The sequence below is a fragment of the Semicossyphus pulcher genome, unplaced genomic scaffold, assembly GCF_022749685.1.
Source record: "Semicossyphus pulcher isolate SPU_LCO1_2020_fin unplaced genomic scaffold, fSemPul1.0.p SCAF_16, whole genome shotgun sequence".
Lineage (NCBI taxonomy): Eukaryota > Metazoa > Chordata > Actinopteri > Labriformes > Labridae > Semicossyphus > Semicossyphus pulcher.
Genome location: NW_027211670.1, coordinates 19382211 through 19394506, shown reverse-complemented (window position 1 = coordinate 19394506; position 12296 = coordinate 19382211). Strand labels below are relative to the sequence as shown.

The 12296-nt window shown below is 43.4% G+C and overlaps 1 protein-coding gene across 2 annotated transcripts in view; it reads right to left on the bottom strand.

Moving 5' to 3' along the window:
• mta3 (metastasis associated 1 family, member 3) overlaps positions 1-12296 on the bottom strand; it is a 40805-nt gene that overhangs the window by 18893 nt on the left and 9616 nt on the right. For both annotated transcript variants that reach the window (XM_069664353.1, XM_069664354.1), the window contains exons 4-9: positions 7863-7989; positions 5935-5998; positions 3544-3661; positions 1476-1578; positions 763-862; positions 489-677 (exon numbers count right to left, since the gene is read on the bottom strand). In XM_069664353.1, the coding sequence (XP_069520454.1) occupies positions 489-677; positions 763-862; positions 1476-1578; positions 3544-3661; positions 5935-5998; positions 7863-7989 (701 nt within the window). The remainder of the gene's footprint in view (positions 1-488; positions 678-762; positions 863-1475; positions 1579-3543; positions 3662-5934; positions 5999-7862; positions 7990-12296) is intronic.

Below are 12296 nucleotides of genomic sequence, written 5' to 3'. Positions count from 1 at the left end.
TTAACGGCAGCCGACAGTTTGTGAGCAACCAAGACTTTTTGCACAATTTGTTCAGGGTCAAGTGAGCAGAATTACAGCAGTTCTTTCTAAGAAAGGTGAATGAAATGGTGCCAGCTAAACAGATAAGAAGTTAAGTGACTGAACCTGTAATTTACAGACTAGAAAAAGTGTATTAGGTGTTAAATTACTCTTCAAACAAACACTAGATGTAGAATTTTCTGAACTAAGGACAAACTAGATGCTCATCTTGTCTTGGACTAATAAGGCTGGTTTAACTCCATGAAAGGATATTAACTCTGAGAGTCCCGGGGGAAACAATGAGCCACATTTAGGGCTCACTGAGCAACCTATAACTTGCTTTGCATCCTTTTAATTTGCGGTAGTAAATATTCGAAATTCTAGTGTTTTTGTATCAAGGATCTTCTTGCGTCAGCTTGGCAGATATCTGACACCCCACTAATCTTTTACGCGGGCGCAGTTACACTTACAAAGTCTTGTCGGATGTCATTGAAGTCTTTTCCGTATTTCTCTAGTGCCTCTTCGAACATGGCGGCTTCCGAGGCGCTCCACTCCTCCATCTCGTCCCTGCAGAGCACGGGGCCGCCCGCTGGGACCAGTACACTCAGCGCACTGGACAGGTCGTAATTGTGACGATGCAGTGTGTCCATCGCATGGAACTGCAACCAGAATGGAAACAGAATGGTTACAATGTGTAATAATTAAAGTCATGATGAGGGGTGCCTTAACGCGTGACCAACCCACCAGTGTGATATCTCGCGAGGCTGCGGCTGCACTCATGTGTAAGCTCGGCTGTCTGACTGAACTGCTGCAGTCTAACGCTCGAGCAAAGGTCCCGACCGCCCTGAAAACACACACACACACACACACACAGAGTATGTATTAAGAAACAGGCTTCATCACTGTGGTGTTATACGTCTTTGTCAGTGGGGCTCATTGTTTTGGTTAATTGCTTGTTGAAGAAAAATATGCCAACACACAGCTCTGAATATGCTTCCAGAAATAAGGAGCGAATAATATACAAACAAATAGTTTTTCACTTTAGACAAAAATGTTTGTTATTAATCTTTAAAGTATTTTTTTTTATATCCATAACAAACTGTTTTTCTTTGAGGGAAACAATGAATTCATCACACTGTGCATTGATTACCTCCTCCACAGAGGACAATATGTTCCTGGTGCTGCTGTTTGTCAGCACCATTATGGAGAAACTACGGGGCCCATATTAATGAAACTTGGTAAAAGGCTGAAGAATGGGCCGAAGACGAATTATCACACTTTGCACCTGATCCAGATTTAATTCAGCAGAGAGGTTTCTCATATTTCCACACGTTGTTAGATGCAACAAGCATCGGTTTTTGTGAGTTTATGCAGTGGCAGCTCAAGACTGGAGGATTCAGGTTTGATACATGTGAGGATACAAGACTGTGTAGAGGTCAAAGGTGAAAGGTTCTTACCGTGCCACCACTAGGAATTGGTCTATCTGTTTGTTGGTGAGTGGACACTCTGGATCCCACAGCTTCTCTTCTAGCTTTGACTGGTCCCTGTCGTCTGCCTCACCTGCAGGACGCACACAGACAACAGCTTACACACCGCACTAACTTGTTTTTTTCACTACAGCGCGTCCTCTAGACGGTAAAATATTATCGACATGAGTGACTCAAGTTTATTAAGCAATACTAAGTTCGTATCCTAAATTGTTGAAATGAAATCCGTGGTGACGGCCAAGTTGTTGTTGTAGCGGCTAAAGAAGCTCGTCGCGAGACTGCACACCGGCTCGTCTGCGTCAATTAGATGGGCAGAGGGTTGAAACAGCAGCGCTCTGACAGCAACGTTTCTTCTGCTGATTACTGTGATTTTTAAAACAACTTGTTCACAGTGTATTGTTCCGTATGGAAAGATGACGTGCTTTCCTGGGATGCGTGGATAGCATAGACTGTATAGAAAGATGGACGACATGACAGCTCCCTAAAAGCGAAGCCAAACCCTCTCTATCGCCCCCTGCTGACTGGCTGCAGTATAGGTCATAAAGCCCGCCTCCTCCATGTTTACAGATGGGACATGAGTCAAACTATAAAATGAAAATACACGACAAATAAATGTTTCTCAAACATGGTTTCTGTCATTATAGTTAGTTCTTATCATGCTGATTTATATCCAAGTGTTAATTTTTCTGACAAGTTTATTTTTAATTAGTTATTTGATGCTGTAAAAAGGATGATTGACAGCTCTGTTGACAAATCCGGCTCCTGCAGCCGATCTGTTCCGGATTAGCAGAGTGGAGGAGGAACGGCGAGAGGAGACGTAACTAAAACAATCACTACAGTCATTCAAGTTTCCATATCTGTGAACATCTGCTTCAGACCAACACAAGAAGCTGTTCTGCTGTTAAACAGGCCGGCGTGTGGGATCTTTGCTGTTCGCTAAGTTAAGTGTGTGTTTCGGTTAGCATTAGTGGCTACGGCGGCTGCACCCGCCGATCTCTACTGCGCAGCTCTGTCTCCAAATGACATCATCATCGCATTATGGCAGCGCCCATCAGGGGGGCTACTTTGGCTTCAATTTCATACAATGAGGGCAGATGGAGACGTGTCGTCCATCTATATTTACATTAAATGGTGGATCGTGACTTTACTGCGTCCCCTTAGATTTGACTGCGTCAGAGATACCCAACAACATCACTGGGTCTATGATATTATAAAATAGCGGTGATGACGGTCACTGGGTCCATCCTGTGGTTGCAATCACATGCGGTAACCATGACAGGCCTCGCCTTTAAGTAAAGACACTGAATCATTATTTCCGGCTTCAGAAGATATTGTAACTAAGGCCATGGTATTCATTTCTCTGGGGGAGCTCGGAGTCTAAACTCTGCACACAGTTTGCTATAATCTGTAAATGTCAGCGTACAATATGATGGTAATGGACAGAAGAGACTGTGGCTGGTTTCTTCTTTTAATAAGATTCTTAAATATTTCAGAACATCATCCTTTTTATGACTTTCAGCTCTACGTAATTCAAAGACATATTTCACTAGAAAACCCGAAAACTTTTATTCAACATGCCGGAGGTGGAATTTTTACTACTTTTCTTCACATGAACAAGGAAAATATCTCTGCTCAAGCCGAGTGTTCTTATTAAAAGCCGAGTAAATTGACTTCCGCCATTGTTAATACTGCATCCTCATGTAGAGAATAAAGGGAGGCTTCAAGCTGTTTGTGTGAATGATGCTTAGATTCAAGTCATGGGACTATATCCTTCAATAATGTGTCAATCATGTGCTTTAACAGCATCTAAACACACAACAGGTGATTTCTCCCTTCGTCATCAGGAAAGAAAGCTGCTATTGTCACCGTTATTTGAACACGCCTGCCAATTCTCAGCCTTTCAGTGCTGCAACCCCTTTGAGACCAATCACACAAACAAACATCAGCTGTTGATAATGAGGTGAGAGATTAAAAAAAAAACCTGTAGGTGTAATTAATTAGCACACATGTCGAGTGAGTCGCTTCAGCTCAGACTGACCCTCTTGTAGCATCTCAGGTACGTCTGCCTGAAAGCGCGGTCCCACTCTGATCTCTCCTTTGTCGGCCAGAAGCGTCTTCTGTGTCGGGTCGTACACCAGCGAGTAGAAGAACGTATCCTGGAAAAAAACAAACCCATCAGCCTCCATATTTAAAAGATAATTTCAATGGCTTCTCTACTAAACATTTTAGCCTTGGAGATTTCCTGGGTGTGAAATAAACGGTGAAAGCACTTTAATACTTTCGAGGCATTCTGCTGGTAAACCTGTAATCCCTATTTGTTGTGTAACAGAATAATCCTCACAAGCCGAAGAACACTAATGTGCCTAATATAAAAAAACAAGACAACAAATGGTTGAAAAGTAGGGCTGCACCATAATGGAAAAAAAGTTATATTTATTGCGATCGAAAAGAAATACAGGAAATAATACCAGCAGTTTGTTTTCATGTACATATAAACAATCAACAATCACACCTGTTATTATTTGGGACTTTTAAGTCAATTTTCTTCTAACAAAACAAACTCTCCTCCTTTTTAATAACATCTGGTTCAGCGACTCTGACATGAAAAAATAGAGAGTTCAGGTGGAGCGACACGTTTCTTTACAAAATAAATACAGACTTGTGCATTACTTATAGCTTGTGTTATCTACCATTTCTAACGGTGTTTAAATGTATGTTTGATCAGCGTGAGCAGCCCGGTGACGGTAACTATGGAAACGAAAGCCAACCGTATCCTGCTTCCTGTCGCCGACAGCCTCGCTGGTCGCTTACTGGAGTGAATCGAGGAGTCTTTTCAATCAAACCAACATACGATAAGGTTTATTTACTGAAAAGTATACCACCGTTTTCTTTAAAGGCATGATTATGACATCGTGAGGTAGAAAAGCTGTTAGTGAATTGGCCGCTTGCAATAGTGGGCCGAATTTCTCGGCCGCGCGACTTCGCGCTCAGTGTGTCCCCACCGTCGCGCCATGTGTGCGCTGCAGATAAAGCCGTGAAAAGCAAACATTCCGCGGCAAGTTTGCTCAGTTACCAGCCTGTATGTGTCATAGAGTTAACGAGCACCGGGACGAGGTGACGCTGATAACGGCAATGCACACACTACAACACAGCCCACACACAACTAAAGGTCTGCCTTGATCATCCCACTGACGTATCTGTGACGGCAGCAGCGACGTGTGCTTGTTAACAGTTTTCCTGCAGGTAACACTAGCCCCTTATAAGCCCATTTTACACTGCCAGTTCAAGGCGGGACTGGCTGTACGTCTCGTCTTCTATGTAAAACGCACAGAGGTGGAATGGTGGGGTGAAATCATTCTGCCTCTGAGCCGGAATCGGAGGCAGTAACAGAGGCGCAACAGAGGCAAAACAGCGGAGCCGGCACCGTGGAACAGCGCCGTGTGTGTGTGTGTGTATATGAAGCGTGCACTGTTTGTTTACACCTCGCGCACGTCACGTTTTGCTTCCACAATGCCGGAATGCTTTGTAAAAACACACACTGGGGCGGTTTTACGCCGGCGTTGCGTGGTCCAAAAGGCTGCATGACGAGCTTCATTACGGCGCTGAGGTGGATTCGCGGTGTAAAAAGGGCTTGTAAAGGGCAGCAGCGTCGCATTCACGTTTACAGGCAGGCGACACACAGACTCTGCATGAACAGCTCACTCTGCGCTCTGATGAAGAGCTGCACTAATGTGATATCAGACGGACTTTCGGTGTAGATTAGTGATGGAAAACAAGACGATGTCGAGTTTTCGTTTTGCACAAAGCAACAATAAAGTAGCAGCTTGACGTGACGCAGTCACTTTGTGTCACAATCGCACGCCCTACAATGTGACTATTGCACATGCACATATTGCAATTACGATGGTTAAAAAATGTATCATGCAGCCCTATTTAAAAGTACTTGTACTGAAAAATTAGATTTTTTTTTTGAGCCGACGGAAAAAAATTTGTAAAATTTTTGTTGTTTTGTTAAATATTCAATCTCCGAAAAACAACATGGAACTTCTTTTTTTTTTTAAAGCAAAAGCTACTGATAAAAATTAATTCCAGCTTCTCACATGTGAGGATAAGCTGCTCTCTATTTTAAGTGACAAAAATGTAAAAACTTTTTACTTATGTGGTTTATAGGAAAAAAAATCTCAATCTCATAATTAAAAAAGCAAATTTTTCAGCTGCTTTTTTTTTCATTTTTTCTACCAAATAACAAATGGAGAATATCATCGTCTGATTCATCAACACTGAAAGTATTTGTTAGCCCTCGACGTTTCTCTCTCTTTGAAGGCAGGTGGCAAAAAGGAAATGCAACATAGTATGACCTCGACCTGCTTTGACAGTCTTCAGCACAAACAAAGAGATGACGGCTCGTGTTGTGTTTTCTCTGACTCACCTCTTTGTCAAGGTATGAAAGAACGGCTTCAGTCTCATTCAATAATGCCACACTGCACTTCCCCCTAATAGAGAGAGGGGGGGGGGGGAGGGAAAAGCAGCATGTAAGTCACAGAGACAGGAAGTGAGCAGCGCTTGTTTGGCTATTCATGGCTGGGTGGGTGCCTGTCCATGGGCACTGCCTGCAGATGACGAGATGTAGGGTCCAGAGTGTGTGTGTGTGATTCTTAAGACTGGGGTATCGAGGATGTAAATTTTAAGTCAATAACAGGATAAATGTTAGTCCTGCTTTGATTGGACATTGACAGCAGAAAAGGCGCTCTTTTTTTTGCTTGTATGGAAAATACACACAAACACAACCCACTCCCACTTCCCACTGCAAAGCATTGTTTTAGCTGCAGGTGAATAAAGTGGATGTTTCCTGTTAAAGACAAACACCTGAGGGGCACAAAGGAACAGCGAAAGAGAACTCGTGCTTCAAAGACGAGGAAACAACATGACATCAATCATTTTGACGTTAGCTGCATCTCTGCTAGCAGCCCCCTCACACAACTTCCTGTGTCTGCCAGAGGGCAACGGGGGACACAGATTTAAGCTAAAGCTGCTGTATTTAGTGCTCTTATTGGTTTTAATATTAACGGGTCAGTTTGTTATAAAGAGGAGGAGACCTCTGCGGATAACTGAGCACCTGGTAAAAAGCGGCAGCTTGGCTTGTAGTACTTCCTAACCTCATCCGTCCGGTAAGAGACACCGTCTCTTCTTTATTTAGTTTTTTCTTCTTTTTTTGAGATTATTTTTTTGGGGCCTTTTAAGCCTTTACTGATAGAGAGGACAGTGGGTAGTGTTGGAAACAGGGGAAGAGAGAATGGGGGATGGAACGCGACAAAGGGTCGAGAGTGGGAGCAGAGCCACATAGAGGACTGTGGCCTCTGTAAATGGGCTGCCGATTTAAGCGCTGAGCTAAACCGACGCCCTTTATTTCGTGTTTTTAACAGCCGTTATAACTACGTCCATTTGTTTTGAATAGGAGGAGACATCTGCTGATACTTCGGTTCCTATAAAAATCCCTGTGAACGATGAACACGGACGGTATCCTGACAAAGACAAGCTGAGCTAATGTTAGCGGCAGCGTGGCTCGCTACCCACCTGGACATGCTATGTCTGCCAAAGAGTGTCAGAGAGACACTGATTTTTTCCCCTGGCTTTTTTGCCTATTTATAGGACAGCTGAAGATGGACAGGAAATGTTGGAAGTAGAGAGAGTGGAGGGTGACATGAACAAATGATCGGCAGACCGGGAGACGAGCCTGCGACCAGTGCGTCGAGGACTGTGGCCTCTGTACATAGGCTGCCAATTTAACTGTTGAGATAAACAGGCGCCCTTTATTTAGTGTTTTTAACAGTTGTTATTACTGGGTCCATTTGTTTGAAGAGGAGGAGACATCTGCTCACACTTCGGTTCCTATTAAAATCCTTGTGAACGATGAACACTGATGGTATCCTGACAAAGACAAGCTGAGCTAATGTTAGCGACGGCGTGGCTCGCTACCCACCTGGACATGCTTTGTGTGCCAAAGAGTGTCAGAGAGACACAGATTATTTTTAAGATTATTTTTGTTTATTTATAGGACAGCTGAAGAGAAGCAGGATATGTGGGGAGTGGAGAGAGTGGGGGATGACATGCAGCAAATGATCGGCAGACAAAGAGTCGAGCCTGCGATCAGTGCGTCGAGGACTGTAGGCTCTGCACACGGGGCGCTTGCTCTACCCACTGAGGTTACGTTTAAGTTAAGCTTGCCTCTGTCATTTCAGGATACCCCTCAGACTGGAAATTATATCATGTGCCAAACACTGATATTGATCTACATCAAAAAATCCTGAATATATTTTTTGCCACATCCCCCTGCCTGAGGGAGTCTTTGTACTTTACCTGATGTGCGTCGCAGGTAAGCTCTCGTACTGCCGGGAGAGGAAGAGCTCTCTGTGGCGAAGCTGGTGTTTCTGTTTGTCTGTTAGCTCTGTCTCTGTCGGGCTCTCCTTCTCTTCTTCCAACTCCTCTGCAAAAAAGCAAACGCAGCAGAAAATTACATCAGGACGCACATTAAAAGAGACAATGATAATAATTGTATCGTGTTTCACTAAAAAAGGACACATAAATAAATAACAGCTTCCTGCCGAACCAGCAAATGATATTTCATAACTGTCTTAAGAAGTAAAACAAGAGGCTGGAAATTCTCTTGAGGCCTTAGCCATCACAAACTATTGCCTCCATCTTTTAAATAAGACAGGCTTTTATGCTCAGGACTGTAACTGGAAATTAAATTTTAAGAACAGCGTTCACCCATAAATACTGGATTAGCTGCTTTGCTGCAGCTGAGTCAGCACATGAAGCCACCCAGCAGATAAACATTTTAAATCACAGTGCAGGCACAGACACCAGTTGTGTAAAGAAGCCAATACTGACGCTGGAAAAGCCCCACATTCCCAATTTCCACTGCTTTTTATGCTTCCAATAAACTTCTGCTTGATGGTCGAATGGATTCGGAAACGCCCTTCTCCCACACCTTCATGTAATTTTCTGAAAGTGACACTCACCGGCCAGCTGTGTGGAGTTGAGAAAGTGTTTGAATCTCTCTCTGGATGTTTTGTTTTTCGACACAACTAATTCAGCTATTTTCATGTGTATGACAGAGTGTAACTTTGTTGTTTCAACATCTGACATTGATTTGAGGACGCTGGCTCACATGACATTGAAGCTATTGAGGAAAAACAAACTCTTCTACAGAAATATTAAAAGAAAATAGAAAAATTCCAATATAATGAGGTGTGTCTTATTTGTCCAAGTGAGTAATAACATCTGATATTGATTTGAGGACAGTAGGTCACATGACATGGACGCTGTGTGTCTTCAAGGAGTGGCTGTCTGAATACTGAACCTCCGCCCTCTCTGAGACAGCCAGCTTTCACTTTTTGTTTTCCAATGTTCAAAACATCAAGAAACACTTTTGATTTCTAACATATTCAGACATATAACTTAACCCTTAAAGTAATAATCTCACCGTGTGAGGCAACACAATGGTGACTGAGCCTATGGCCCACTGATGAAAGCCTTTGCATCTGCAGTATCACAGACTGGCTGTCTGGTGAGACTTTCAAGGAAAACATCACAAGCGGCGCCCAGTTAGTGACACGTTTCCCATCACCCAGCAGTGGTTGGTCTGCCAGAGAGGGTAGGCGGAGCTAAGCGGCTGCTTTTCCGCTCTCTGCAAGTGTTGCGAGTAAACAGTAATCTACTATGGCTGAACAAACAAAGAAAAGATGGATGACTACAGATACAACTTCAACAAGAAGTGAAAATCCAAAGAAAGAGAAACAAACTCGACGCTCAGATGAAGCAAACAGTCTAAAAAGGAAAGCGACCGTCAGAGAGGAAAATCAAGAGTTACAACCGGAGCCAACCGTGGACGTCCATGTGACCATGTGCATTTCCCTCCGTCATAGTTAAAGCCTTAAGGCCAGAGGGAGCTCCAAACTAACTAGTTTGCACAAACAAGTCTCAAGACAAATTTGTTTGCAGTATTTCAGAATGGCCCTAACTTGAAGGCTCTGTAAACAAAACATCTGTCATAGAGTAGAGCTTCAACAATAAATCAAATACGGTTGTTGTCAAATATTAGATTAAGCACCATTTAATCAAAGTTTAAATCTTATTCCAGCTTATTAAAGGTGAATACACTCTTATTTCTGTTCTCCTTCCCCACAGTGAACTGAATGTGTTTGGGTTGCAGCCAAAAGACATTCAAAGACGTCATTTTGGAAAATCTGACACATTTCACCGTTTGTGTTTGCTGTGTAGAGACACAGCTGAAACAAACTGAAAGGTTTGTGTCTGCTGCTTTTTTGATACTGAAAGGTTTCCACCAGCAAAACCACTGAACACAACGACAGGAAGTCTACCCCTCTTTTGTCACTAATGTTAGCGACCAGTTGCAGACTCATAGGTCTTCAAGGCAAAATAAGAACATCTGTAGGCGTGCACGCAGTAAAATATTGCAACGGTAGGGAGGGTAAAAGGCGAGGCAGTCACAGGCTCAGATGGTACTTGGATGCTCAAGTGTCAAAAACAATTTTCTTCACCTCTCGTATGGTGGGGAGGCAGCAGCAATCTCACAGGCAGATACTTATACAGGCAGCTGATTTTGACTTTTGCAACCATGGCTCCAGAATTACGCCGCTATAACCCGGATTAGAGAGAGGGCGTCGTTTTCAGTGAGACATGTCTTTGTCCAGTTGGTTTCTTTTTGTAGTAAGCGTTTTGAGGAGACCAACAAGCCTTGTGTTTTTGCTGAAGTGCTCGAAACCCTTCGAGTCTAAAAATCTTCACTTCAGAGCCGAGAAGCGCTTGATAAGCTTTGCCCTTTGTCCGAAGTGGTGATGACAACATTTGTAGTTGCTCAGAAACTACAATAACTGATTAACAAACTTTTGGTGGCTGTTGTTGGATACCGGAGCTTTAACATCTTACCAAGCATAGTTACACAAAAACAGCAGGCATGGAGGCTAATTAGTGCCATACTTCAGATTTCAGGTAAGTCAGGTGATTCTGTGGTTGACAACAACAACGACAACGACAACGACAACGACAACAACAACAACGACAACAACAACAACAACAACAACAACAACAACAACAACAACAACAACAACAACAACCCAACGAGAGGCAACACGTAAGGCCTTGCACTTTGCAACCTGGGAAGCGCTCTCTGTCTGATCAGGGCCTAAGAGCACTGCTGCTCAGAATTTAGAGGTTATTAAGGAGTAAGGGCCTGTGTCCACTAACTGCTTTTTTTGCTCCGACAGCGCCCAAAGCCTCAATTCCAGAGCGCTTCTTACTGGCGTTTACTGTTGCTAGGTTACGAAAGTTGTCCGACAGCACTTCCGCTTCCCTTGGTAGTGACCGTCTGTTTTGAATTTCTCTGTATGCTTAATATTTGTTTCGATCAATGAGATGTTACAAAGAAAACATAAAAACAATGTAAAGGAATCGTGTTGTCGTTAGCAGCAACTCTTGACAAGAAAATGATACCCTTGCAAAAACGAAAGGTTTAGCTTCTCCTCCGCCATTGTTGTTGACATAGTTGAAATTGGAAGTCCCACCCCTTCTTGATTTTGATTGGTTGGTGAGGGAGAAGTGACATTGACGAGCGCAGCGGTGTCAATGTCACTATTGTTGAACAATTTTCAACTGACAGCACAGCAACAAAAAACAGCTAAGGTGAGGGCGTTTTTGTGCTGAGGACTCTGAGTGCTGAAAATGCTGAACTGCATTGGTTTCATATAGACCAGGGGTCTCCAACCCTGCTCCTGGAGAGCTACCTTCCTACATGATTTAGGTTTACTCTAACACACCTGCTTTGAATGATCTAATCGTTATCAACCAACTGAAGCTTCTCAGGGGATTGATAATGAGCAAAACATTCAAATCAGGTGTGTTAGAGTACGGCGAAACCTAAAACATCCAGGAAGGTAGCTCTGGAGGTTTTAGGTTAGCAGGGTCTGGCCATCCCTGGTAGAGACTATAGGCACCACCAGAGCAAAAAAACAGTTAGGCCCCATGTCCACATAGCGCCTTTTTCTGAGCGCCAGCATCTTTTTTCAATTGTTCCCAAAGAGGACAGAGCGTATGCGGCCGCCTAGAGAAAACCCAGCGTCTTTTTTCCCCACTCGTCACCCTGGTAACCACCAAACATGGAGGAGCAACTTGTTTTGGCGGTTTCTGTCTACCCGGAGCTGTACATATGATAAACAAACCGTATCACAACAGAGATCGAAAAGCCCGTTTGCGTTGTAAGCTTGTCGTTAGCTGCGTAGTAAGTTAAACATTTTGTTGTCATAGAAACAAACCCCGCATGCACAAGCGTTTCATCCCAGCGCCCTGCCAGCGCTTTTCCGTAAGAAAAAGACGCTATATGGACACGGGGCCTAAAGATTCACAGCAGCACACTGTTTTCCTATCCCAACTTGTACACTTGTAGTTTTGTAATAATCAAAGTATTACAGCTTTGACTTCTGTGTACAATCTAAGACCACAGCCTGTCTTTTTGTTGAACTTTCTTGAGCCAAAACTTCATGAGGTTTTTTTTGTTTTTTTCAGCTGTGGCAGGCGGTGATACCGTTTTTATTATTGTCTTTGTCTCTTCTTCTGACCAGCTGGTAGACGACTGAATCCAAAAGCCTTGTGGGATTGGCGCAGCACTTGAGCGAATGCATATGTCCCAGCATACTGTTTGGTTTTTGTTTTTGTGCTGAAGGTGGCTGTATGTTTACAGAGTCGAGCCAAATAAGCAAAACTGGTTTTCCA